The sequence below is a fragment of the Camelus dromedarius genome, chromosome 4, assembly GCF_036321535.1.
Source record: "Camelus dromedarius isolate mCamDro1 chromosome 4, mCamDro1.pat, whole genome shotgun sequence".
NCBI lineage: Eukaryota > Metazoa > Chordata > Mammalia > Artiodactyla > Camelidae > Camelus > Camelus dromedarius.
In genome coordinates this window covers 89,752,416-89,764,748 of record NC_087439.1, presented here as the reverse complement: position 1 = coordinate 89,764,748, position 12,333 = coordinate 89,752,416, and the positions used below count along the sequence as shown (strand labels likewise).

At 43.3% G+C, this 12,333-nt stretch overlaps 1 protein-coding gene across 3 annotated transcripts in view; it reads left to right on the top strand.

Moving 5' to 3' along the window:
* Nucleotides 1-12,333, top strand: part of DNER (delta/notch like EGF repeat containing) — a 263,164-nt gene that overhangs the window by 129,335 nt on the left and 121,496 nt on the right. For all 3 annotated transcript variants that reach the window (XM_031452326.2, XM_064485240.1, XM_064485241.1), the window contains exon 5: nt 10,867-11,012. In XM_031452326.2, coding sequence (XP_031308186.2) covers nt 10,867-11,012 — 146 coding nt within the window. The remainder of the gene's footprint in view (nt 1-10,866; nt 11,013-12,333) is intronic.

Below are 12,333 nucleotides of genomic sequence, written 5' to 3'. Positions count from 1 at the left end.
CCTCTGTTTCTTTCTGCTACTTTGTCCCTCTTGTATCCAGTGTTTGCGGGCACAACACTCAGCTCACTTGCCCTCCTCTCCTCCCTTCCTTTCTCCCCTAAATATTCACTCAGCACCTACTCAGGTCCCTGCTTGGCACTGGCCACAGAGCAATGAATAAAACAAACAAAACTCTCTGCCCTCATGAATTTTATGTGTTAATGGGGTGACAGGTAATAAAGAAATAATTCTATAGATAAATAGGAAGTGACAACTGTGATGAGCACACTGTGCCATGACTGTAGTTGATAATAAAAACCTCGGAGCAGTGGGGATCACTACCTTGAAGAAACATGACTAGGGTGAGGTATTAACTAGGCAGTGGGGAAACCATTCCAGGTGGAAAGCTGGAACTGCATGTGCAAAGGCCCTGTAGCTGGAGAGAATGCATCATATCAGAACAACGGCAACAAGGCCATGAAGCTGGAGCTAAGGGAGCGAGGGTGAGAGAGGTGGAGATGTGGTGGGGAGGTAAGCTGGGTCAGATGGCCTCATGTGCTGGGCTGTGGAGGCCACATTACGATCCCAGTGGCAGTGAGGAGCTGTTGAAGGGAAGGAGCTGGTAAACACATTCGTCCTGTGTAAGGTCCTTATTGAAGTACATGTCTTTTTAACTTGGCATTAAAGAAGTCATTCTTTTTTAATTGATTAATTTTGTTTAAAGACCTTGAGTTTATAATCTTTCTTTTTTTGTCTCCAGTATATGTATGTATGTATTTACTTTTCTTAATGAACCCAGGACCTTGTGCATGCTAAGCATATGCTCTACCACTGAGCTACACCCACCCCCCTCCCAAGAGGTCATTCTTAAGACAGTAGCTTCCATATCTGGCAGTCAGACATCTCGGGGAGTTGGTAAACCCACAGGCATCTTTGACCACATCCCCAGAGATTCTGATTCACTGGGTCAGGGTAGAGCCGAAATAACAGTTTATTAAATAAACTCTGCAGGTAATGCTGATTCCAGGTGTTTGTGATCCAGATAGAAGAGGGGCCTAGAGGTGGAGACCTTCTGGAGCTCCAGAAAGTGGAGCAGGGAGGTAAGGCTGCCTCCAAGCATCCTGAGGGCTGAGGGTGTGACTGTTCTTGTGATGAGGATGCCAAAATGAGCTAGAAATAGCCCAACCAGACGGGCTGAATCTGAGTCAACCTCCCTGTACCTCCCAATGTTTTTGTGCTCAAATCATGGTGCATCATTGGGGCTTCATTGAAATACACTGGCTAGTTCTATTTTTAGTGCAGTAAATGCTTGCACTGAAACATAAAGATGTTATGCATAATTCAAGAAGCAAATGCATTTCAAATTATAAATCTCACCAAACACTTGTAAATTCAGGTAACGTTTTCCATATGACCTTGAAATTACCAGATAGTCTTGTCGGTGGCCACTTAAATGTGGGATTTTTGAATCGAAGCAGAGCAAAGAGATGTAATAGAACAAAGGCAGTTGAAGATCGTGTCCACAGCAGCCAAGAAGGTAAACATGTCAATCAACAGCTTTTCGTGTTAGCGCCTCTGAAGGCCTGATTCCCTGACTCCCTAACATTACAAAGTCATCTTCAGCCCAATTAGCTGGGCATTTATAATCTCCCATTACCCTCACATCAGCACAGAGAAGTGATTAATTATTTTGGCGTTTGTAGTAATGCCATTAATCAGGATGCATTCATTAGGTAGTAATGGTTGGATGTGTTGGGCAATTGTATATGAGTTCTGTAGTAATTTAGCAATTGATTTACTAGTATTTGATGAGTTGAAATTGTACTAATGGAAGATTAAGTGATACAATTCTAACTGATTATAAAAAGGTGATCCAATAGACGCTGAAAAAGAGATTAAATAAATGGGGAATTTCAGTTGTGCATTCTATGTGTGCCAATAGAATTTCAAAGGAAAGCACAGATTAATTTTCATGTTCCACCAATGGGTATTCAGGAACTGGCTAGTAAAAAGCATGTCCAGTTCGGATGTGGTTTTCATATGCAATGAGAATTTTTTTTTTTTTTGCTAAAGGGTGATTGCTTGCTGCCAAAAGTAGGCTCTTGGAGAGATTTGACAGGCTTAGTTGTAGATTTTGCTTCCAAAAAGGATTTTATAATTTGAATATTTTACACCATTATATTAACCAGTGTCTTGTATAAATTGCTGGTTATACTTAAAAAAGTCTTTTAATCCTATGAATTATGGCCATACTCACTCACCCATATATATATATCTATCTATATATATCTATATATATCTATATATATATATTTTTTTTTTTTTTACAACTTTAAGTAAAGCCTGGAGCCTAGCACTTTAAAGTATAACCTGGCATGAATGATTCAAAATGGCACATAATACAAGTCACCTTATTACAAATGTACTTTCATTTGGGCATCATTTTAAAATTCTAACAACAATTTTTAAAAGTAGTAATAATTAAATAAAATTTTATTTCAAAGCTTTGACATGAGAGAGGCTGAGTGAGGAGACTCTATAAATGACCTTCTTGCTTGCATCTTGGCTCTGCTGTTTTCTCAGGGGACACACTTTCCCAGAGCCTTTTCCTCAGACCCACACGAGTCCAAGTTTCATTCAGAACCCAGTGTTAAATACATGTTGGTTGTCGATGTTGCTGCTGATGGTAGTGATGATGGTGATGATGACGATGGTAATGACGATGATGGTGATACTGGTTGCTATGGACTGAATGTTTGTGTCCCTCCCGAATTCATACGTTGAAACCCTCATCCCCTATAAATGCTGTTTGGAAATGGAGCTTTAGGTGGGAGGTAATTAGGGTTAGTGTAGGTCATGAGGGTGCAGCCCTCATTATAAGGTTAGTGCCCTCATAAGGAGATGAAGGGATCAGCGCTTTCTCTCCATCATGTGAGGGTGTGGAGAAAAGGCAGCTGCAAGTAAACCTGGAGAAGGGTCCTCACCAAGAACCTACCCTGCTGCCACCCCCTGGTCTCAGACTCGCAGCCTCCAGAACTATAAGAAAAATTTATTGTTTAAGTCACCCAGCTTGACTCTGTTACAGAAACCCAAACTGAGACAATGGTGGTGATGATGGTGGTGATGACGATGATGATGATGGTGGTGGTGATGGTGATGATGATGATGGTGGTGGTGATGCTGAGGGTTCTTATTGTATACTTCACTGACCATAAGCTTTGCCCATGTGAAGATCTTTAATCATAACAACCATGGTAAGAAGTAGGTAGTGTTATTGTCTCTGTTTCAGAGAGAAGGAATCCAAGGCATGAAGGATGTACATAACGCTCTGAAAGTCACAGAGCTGGTGAGAACTCAGACCATCTGCTGGTACAGCCTGGTTTTCTCTCCCATTACCCTCATGTCACCACATGGTTACTCATTTTCGTATTCAGTATAGAGCCACTAAGCAGGAGGCATTCATTTGGAATTAATGAATGGATATTGTGGATCATTATCCACTTCTGTAGTGCGAAACAGACACTATAAACAGAAGACATAAAATGTTAAGATCCAACTCTAGCATGGCCTGTCTGTTAATGTGTATATTTAGTGTATTCCTATGTAATAGGAATAACATTAGTTATTTTTCCTAAGCTGGTGTTCAGTTCCCTCCCACTCTTCCCGTGTTATAAGGTGCGTCCCTTTGATGGCCAACCTGCTTTGTAAAGGAAGAGAAAGGAGAGGGGAAGTGATGGGGTTAGTGTTCTGTGAGTTTGTCACACTACATAATAGCTAAAGGGTGATTCCTTCTGAGTCACGGGGCAGAGGAGGTGAGATGTACAACAAGAGACAGAGTTAATATGATTCCTTTGCAGACTTGGTCAGGGTGCACCTAAGCTGTTGTAATACAGAGACTTCAAATACAGTGGCTTAAACAAGTGACAAGTTCACTTCTCTCTCATGTTATAATCTAGAGGTCACGGTCCAGGATGGAGAGCGCAGCTCTGCACTCTCAGCACACAGACCCCATCTCTCGATTCAGAATGGCTGCCCCAGCTGTCACCATCCCTTTGGCTTGTCAGCCAGTGAGAAGGGGGAAAGGGCAGTGGGGACACTTGCTCATTCTTCCTAAGTGTACGACACATCCTGTCCCTGAATCCCAGAGGACAGGCTGGGTGGCCCAGTCGGTCCCAGCAGGAACTCCAATCCTGTTGTTTAAAGGAGTTTGGAGAGAGTGGGTGCTGGTGAACAGCTAGCAGTTCCTCCCACGGTTCAGATACTCAGGTCTTATTTAGGACAAATAATCCAGTCTAATATTAATGGAGAAAGGAGTGCAGTAGGGTGGAAAAAAATTAAACGAAAATATAGTACTCTGGGCTGGTAACCCTTTATGCTGGGAATAGGTATTTCTTTTGGGAAAGTGTAGAATGTCAACGTAAGGACTCTTGAACTAAACTTTTTTGTTCATTTTTTTAGCCTGTGTTCTGATATTGAATTTTCAGTTTTCTCTGTCGAGTGAATAAATAGAGGGGGTACGGAGAGATCGGCCAACTTGGGAGGTCGTTCGTTGTTAAGGGCCGCTCTATCTGACAGGAAGATTTGTTGAGAATAAGCCAGTCTCTCTTCAGGGGAAAGCAAGCTGATTGTGTTTTTTTCCTATAATATGGTCTCATTATCTTTACAATTTCTTTTTCCCTTTGGAGCAAACGATATTACTTACTATATACTTTTCCTAGTCATCTGGCTAGGTGCAACCTACATGCTGATTGAGCGGAGTGGCAAGTGGTAAAAGTACTTGGATCATTGCTGTTTTATGCCATTGTGCCTCTAATTCTGAAAGCATTTTTGGCCATACCTAACTCAGGAAGCCACAGAAAATGAGATATTCTGTACAGGTGAATTTTCCAAAAAGCAGTTGAATGCTGCAAGCAACAAAGCTTAAAAGCAAGAAGATAAGCAAACAAGAGAATGCAGACTTTCTCACAGAAATCCAAAGAAAGCTTTTTTAGAGGAGGTAGTAAGAGCTTGGAAGAGGTCTGGGAAGGGTGGGGTGGCCAGGCAGGTTCTCCAGAGAATGAGGCACCACTGTGTCAGCACCCGGATGTAGCGACAGCTATTTGGTGCTCATTCACTCTCCCCCATGTACTTCTGGTCTGTCTGCATCCTGCATGTGCGCAGTGGTACATGTATTTGTGTGCCTTGTTTTAGCATCATGGTGCCCTGGACTTGGTCTAGGTTCAAGTTTGCAGCCTGCATCAAGCTCTCCCTTTGCCTCTGGCCAGATACTGACAAAAGATGATTTAGTTCTCAGGTTTTACTTCCCAGCCCCCAGGTGTTGAGTCGGAAATCCAAGGGCATCCTGACCGGCTTATTAAACTTTGCAGTAACCTCCATCCCACCTTCTTTAAGAGTCGGCGCAGATACGCCATCGCATCCCTGCTTCTGCAGATCGAGTTGTGGGAATTGGAGGTGTTTGCCTTCCTGAAGCCCAAGTTAGTGCAAGACGCCTGGGCCTCCAGCTGGAGCTGGAGCTGTGATGTGTTAAAACTTTCATGCCTATCTGGTGCCAGCCAGGGGACTCCCTGGACTGTGAACAGTTTTTATGGGGTATAGTTTTGTGCCAAATGACCCGCCGCATCTTGATAGGAAAACTTGGCGGTCTGTTTCCAGCACCTACTGCTCACGTATTTACGGTCAGAGTTTTTTATTCGCATGTGTGCATTCCCTTTAACGGGAAAGAAAATGGTCTTTAGCGAAACCACTAAAGTGAGAAATGCAAATCTCGTTTGCTATTAATCCCAATGAGGTATTAACTCCAAAGTCCATTTAAGACTCTTCAGTGTTAATATTAAAGAAGACAAGTGGTAAAATAAACATTTAACGGCCCGGAGCCAGCCCTCGTGTGCTCTGACCCTGGACCACTCCATTCCAAAGATAATGACGGGACCCCCTTCAGTTGTTCTCAACTTCTCATTGGCACCAAGGGAGTGAGTTTGGCAAAGTCAGTGTTTTAAGAGGACTGTAATGATGGCAGAACATTTTATTACTGTGTTAATGAGCTCAGTGTGGGGCTGTGGGCTGGGGCGGAGCGTGTGTATCTGTGCGAGAGTCAGGGGGAGGGAGGTGTGAGGGAGGAGGGATGGGGGAGGGAGAAGGAAACTCAGCTTTTATTTGTCATCAGGACTAGTTCCTTGAGGGTGTTAACAGATCCCAGGATAATCTTTGGAGAAAGTTTCCCTTCATTACCGTTTTAAGACTCATTAGGGAAATCACCCAGCTGTGTCGTGAGCAGAAGTGGACCTTTTAAGTGCAGCATTTCTGTCTCATGCTTTGCTTTTCCTTTTCAGTCTTCCTCCCTCCTTCCTTCCTTCTTTCTCTCCTTTCTTTTATATTTGCCTCATTTATATTTCTCCTCTTTCTAGTTCCCTTTCTTGCTTTTAGTTTAAACCAGGCTTTTGTTGGCACAACTTCACAGCCTCCTAGGTGGCATCCATCCTTTAGTGTTTGAACAGACCATAGAAAATGCAGGTGGTGACAAGAGTCCGCTCTCAAACAGCTCTGCAGTGTGCCATCCTCACTGACTGCCAGTTTTTGTCTTTAGCTGACCAGTTGGCCTGTGGATCTTAGAATTCTGAATATGAGGACAAGTCTTTCTATCCAGGTCTGTGTCAGGAATCATGTTACATATATTGATTTCATACTGTTAAGGAAGAGAAAGAATTGTGACCATTTGCTCTGCGTTCCTTACAGACGTGTTAGAAATGGCCATCAGCTGGAGGCCGTGTCAAAGAAATCACCCTGGCTGTTCAACAACTCTTAAATGAACACCTGTAAAACCCCCAAGAACTTCTTTTCTAAAACATGAATTCGATTTTATTTTGGATTCTTCGTGCTGCTCCTTGGAAAGAGCATGCTTCCTGCTCTTAGCTGTAGGATTTCTGGAGGGCAACCTTGCTCTCACCCGGCTGCAGTTGGAGGAAAGCTAAATTGAACGAGACTACTTTTCATTTTGAGGAACTCTGAGCATTTTCCCTGAGACACGATCAAATGGAGGGGGCAGACAACTTACTGAAATTACACTCGTGCCTGGAAAGAGCTGCCAGGTTCTCCTCATGTAAATGGTATATTGTTGAGAACAACATGCTTATGCTGGTGACCCACTTTGAGAGATTAGGTGACATAATTAGAAATTACATAGTCATGTGTGACACGCTGCTGCAAAGATTGACTTCTTTGATAGTTTACTAGGGGATGTTAGACCAAAAGACTCATAGTCTTAGTAAAGGAGTGAAGCTAATATAAAAAGCTTTGTCAAAGCTGTCTCCAAGAACGTCAGAGACTTACAATGAGTGGGGAATACAGACATCATCTAAATATCACAGAGGTGCCTAGATTTTCCAAAATAGATGCGTAAAACATGAGCTCAGAGGCTCACACATAAGCCTCTAATTCAAGGTAATTGTTACCTGAATAGGAGCATTAAGGTAACATTAATAGGTGACCTAGATTCGTTTCTACCAGGCCAATGATTCTTAAGTGGAAGCACATGTTCGAATTACTTAGGGAATCTTTTTTTTTTTTTTTAAAATACCCAACCCAGACTATTGATACTGAATTACTTATGTTGGAGCCTGGAAATCCGTACTTGGAAAAAGCCCCTGCAACATTATGAAGCTTCTGGTTTCAAAACTAGTAAGGACCACTGCTCCTGACTGAAAGTTGGAAGCGGCAGAAATCAAAGGCGACTCCTCTTCGTAACCTTAGAATCTAATAAATACTATGCCTGGTTTGTCTAAGTGAGTGCGGGAAATGTTCGTTGAGGCAAGGGAAGCTAACTACTTAAAAAACTATATTGTGCATATTTTTAGCTACTCATTCATTTAAATGTCTACTGGCTCAGTAAATTTAATAGTTGAATAGAATTTTTAAAATAACCCTTAGAGAGAGGTCTCTTTTGGAGAATTGTAGAGTGTTCTGTGATCTAAATGCCGAGTATGGAGACAGGTGATATAGATTTTTAGAATAACTAAAGAAAAGCAAAGATACCAAAGATACCTTTATAATTACTATCTGATTTTACCTCCATTGTTTTATGTGTAAAATAATCTTTGAGAATAAGGATTCTCGCAGCACCCCTGCATTGTACTAGGCTGTATTTCTCCATCAAAGTTGATAAGCAATATACTTCTTTTTTAGTAAACTGGAATTTATGCATTCTAATGATGGCTGTTCATCCAAGTGGGCTTGTTGGATGACAGCGCATTCTGGAAACTCCTCTTTGGGAACTATCTTAGCTGCTCTGGTCATATAAGTATGTGTCCTGAATTCCTACTTGCCACCTCTCTGAGACTTGTCCATTGCCATCAAGGAAGCTTCAGTGGAGGTGGTTTGGCAAGAAGCCATCCAAGACATAAAATAACCAGGGACCGGGACGTGGCAGTCCGTTCCTGAGCACAGAGGGACATGGTAGAGCTGGAGGGGGCTGGGAATTGCAGGAAGCCTCATGAACAGGGTGAGAGCTGAGCTCTGATAAGGGGACAAGGAGGCATATTCGAGGCAAAGCGGCTCCACGGGAGCATTTGCAGAGCGCGGGTGAGCAGGGCATTTGAAGGCGCTGGAGGAGTTGTGAGGTGTCTACGTAATGTGGGGCTGTGACCGAGAAGTAGAAAGCTTGACAGAGGAGGTGTGTTTGCCTAAACCGTCCTTTTCCTTTTGTCCCAAAGCCAATTTGCCATAGAATTTTCAGTAGGCAATCTTAGAAAAAAGGCGGCTAGTTCTCTGTGGATGTGAGGTTCCCGTCCGTGTCAGACCCCCGTGCCTACTGTTACTGTGATACCAAGACACATTTGGCTCCTAAGTCCAAACTTGAAGTTGAAGTGTGTCTCCAGTGCACTCCAGCTTGCATGAATTTTCCAACTTAGTCTGATGCTTGTGAATAAAATTAGAATTTTTTTTATTTGAAAGATACTTGATTTTACAATGCTGCATTAGTTTCTGGCATATGGCAAAGGGATCCAATTATATACATATATATATACACTCTTTCAGATTCTTTTCCATTATGAGCTATTACAAGATATTGAATATAGTTTCCTGTGCTATAAAGTAGGACCTTGCTGTTTATCTATTTTACATATAGTAGTTTGTATCTGTTAATCCCATACTTCTAATTTATTACTCCCCCATTTCCCCTTTGGTAACATTAAGCTTGTTTTCTCTATCTGTGAGTTTGTTTCTGTTTTGTAAATAAGCTCATTTGTATCTTTTTTAAGATTTCACATATAAGTGATATTATATGGTATTTATCTTTCTCTGTCTGACTTCACGTAGTACAGTAATCTCTAGGTCCATCCATGTTGCTGCAAATGGCATTATTTCATTCTTTTTTATGACTGAGTAGTATTCCATTATACAGATATACCACATCTTCTTTATCCAGTCATCTGTGGATGGACATTTAGGTTGCTTCCATGTCTTGGCTATTGTAAACAGTGCTGCTGTGAACACTGGGGCACGTGTATCTTTTCAAATTAGAGTTTTCTCTGGATATATGCGCAGGAGTGGGATTCCTCAATCATTTGGTAATTTTATTTTTAGTTTTTTAAGGAACATTATACTGTTTTTCATAGTGGCTGCACCAATTTATATGGAATTAAATCTTATGCTGCTGTTCCGAACCCATCTTCTGTCTGCTAAAAACATCCCTTGCACTAACGTAGTGCCTGGCACTTTGCAGATTCCTTGTCCCTGGATGCCCCCCCAGACATGAGGAACAAGGTGATCATGCTGCCCCGTTGCCAAGACAGTCTCACTTTATGTCTTGTCCAGTTGTCATCATCAAAAGCACTCTTTTTTGATGTGAAAAAAAGTCCTAGTTTTGATGATAAAGTCTGTGGTCACCCTGTTTAGGGGTTTTTTCCTAACTTACAGGAGAAAGTTGGGGCGTGGAGAGGCATGGTTGTCTGGAATCATTGTCACCCCTTTGTCTTAAGCACCTTTTCTGGGTAATACAGGAGTCTTTTTCCATGATGATGGAGTTGTTTATTTTGAAATTAAAAATTGTACTTAAAGAAACGAATATCCGTATTAGAAAAAGGTATACTCACTTAGTGAAATAATTATATGTCATCGATGCAAAATACTTACAGCATTATTTCCTGATTTCAGTTGGAGGTGACTGTTTATTCCATATTTATTGCCACCTACTATGTAGAAATAGCTGCACTGGTCATAAAAGTCACTCAGAGGTGACTACGACACAGCAGTGCTGTTGCAATCAGTGATCAACCGCGACTGGTCCTGTCTTATTAGATGGTTAAAACCACGTAACTTCAGTAGATTCTGTGCAGTCAGACTGGTGACCAAGTAAGATATTTATTAATAAACCCAACATAGAATGTGTACCCACGTTGCACGCCCACCTGTGAGGCCCTGAGCTGCTCAGGCCGGCCGGCAGCTGGGTGTGGCCTTCGGGGGAGTCAGTGCTTGTGAGCATCCCGAGTGGCCAGGAGGAGGACAAGCTGGGAGGTGCAAGCGAGTGCTCCCGGGGGAAAGACGGGTTCAACAGCAGGGAGAATTCTAAGATGCTGATGTGGGGATGGAATTGAAGGACAGGGCGGCCCCAGAGGGCAGGAGCAGGACCAAAGCAAATCATGTAAGGTGATGATGGGGTACCTGGCACTCCTTTTCCGTGGCGTCAGGCGTTCCTCATGATGCCTGCATAGAGTGGCCCAGCTTAAAGCCTGAAGGTCGGAATGGCTGCTAGCCACGTGCCTGACTCCTTGGCCTCACTTACTGCATTTTGTTTTGTTTGCCAAACTTGAATGTTGTGTCAGCTGTACTCAGAGTCTTGAAAAAAGAGTGTTGGTCCAGCTTTACATTTCCTATTGCCTCATTTTCTTTTAGGTTTTGTGAATGACTCTGTTACTAAATCTATTGTGGCTTTGCGCTTAACTCTGGTGGTGAAGGCCAGCACCTGTGTGCGGGGGGACGGCCATGCAAGTGACTTGGAGTGTTCTGGAAAAGGAAGATGCACCACGAAGCCATCAGAGGTAAGGGGACACCTGGGAGCTTTTAAGATACATATTTGCATAAGTATATATTGACATGTATAGAACATGCCTCAAGGATGAAAGGGGACAGAACAAGTGCATTTGCTAAAAATCTCCCTGAATTTCTGGTTTCAATTATATGTTTGTATGCAATGTATAGATCTATAAATCTCCATATAATTTTTGAAGTAAATTAAATACATTTGGGCAGTTCTAGACCTTCTTGCTTTGGTAGAGGTAGAGATTTTGGGAGAAGAAGTTATGGGCGTATCTGGTAGCAGAGTCAAGAGAAATGGAAGAAAGGGAAGGTAACACAGAGTCATCTGTTTCCCAGTTGTGACCTAGTTCCCTCCTTAGACTCCGCCTTTCTCCAAGGCTGACAAAGGAGCTGTGGAAGTAAGAGAAAAGTAGGTGAAGGAGCGGAGAAGAGGCAGGGACTTGAAGGCCGACTCACTGTTTCTGACCTTTGCAGACCAGACTTGAGCCCTGTCCCTCCTTCTTCTTAGCAGCTGAGGTCACGTGGGTGTGGGCCAGGAGCCGAGAACATGTCCTGAGTGACGGGGTGCAGGAGTCGCACCAGCAAAGGACCAGCCATCACTGCGGCCAATCTCCATCGGTCTAGGGCTTCCTTAGAACAGTTCTGGCAGATGGAGTCCAGGGCCCCCCTACCCTGAGCAGAGTGAGCTGGGGCACTCCGCACCTTACAAGGTGGCCCGTTGCATTCCGGGATGTCCATCCCTCTCACCACTTGCTACATCCAACTCCTGCATCCTTTACTCCATCCGCTCTCCCCAGTTCTACACATATTTCCACTGGGAGTCATGTTATGTGAAAGTGGGTTCCTCAAATTCCCAGAGTACGATTTGTTTTAGACTGACGTGAAGAAGGGTGGCACGAGGACATTTTCTTTGGTGACACCTTCCGGTGGTCACGTCAGCACGTTTGGGACTAGTGATGTGAACTTGGACCTGTGAAAGGGCTGGGGCTCACCGACCAAGGGGCAGCTGGAAGACACATGCAGGTGCAGCCCATGCTGGCCTGGAAAGCCCGTCATTTTGATGTCTTAGGTATAACAGTGCAGTGGCTTAAACGAACCATTTTCTAATTAGACGTCTCCTGTAGGGGGCAGAGTGTGGTCAGGAACCCGGAAGGCAGCAGGGGTGATCATCTCTGCTACGTCTTTGAAAAGAAACACAAATGTGAACCAAAGCCAAAGCCCAGCGCCTGCAGGAAGGGACAGTGACTGGCGTGCAGTCGGGAGGGCAAGCGCGAGATTCCTTTCACAAGCCTCCCCCGTAGACTTTGTTCTCTGTCTTGGCCA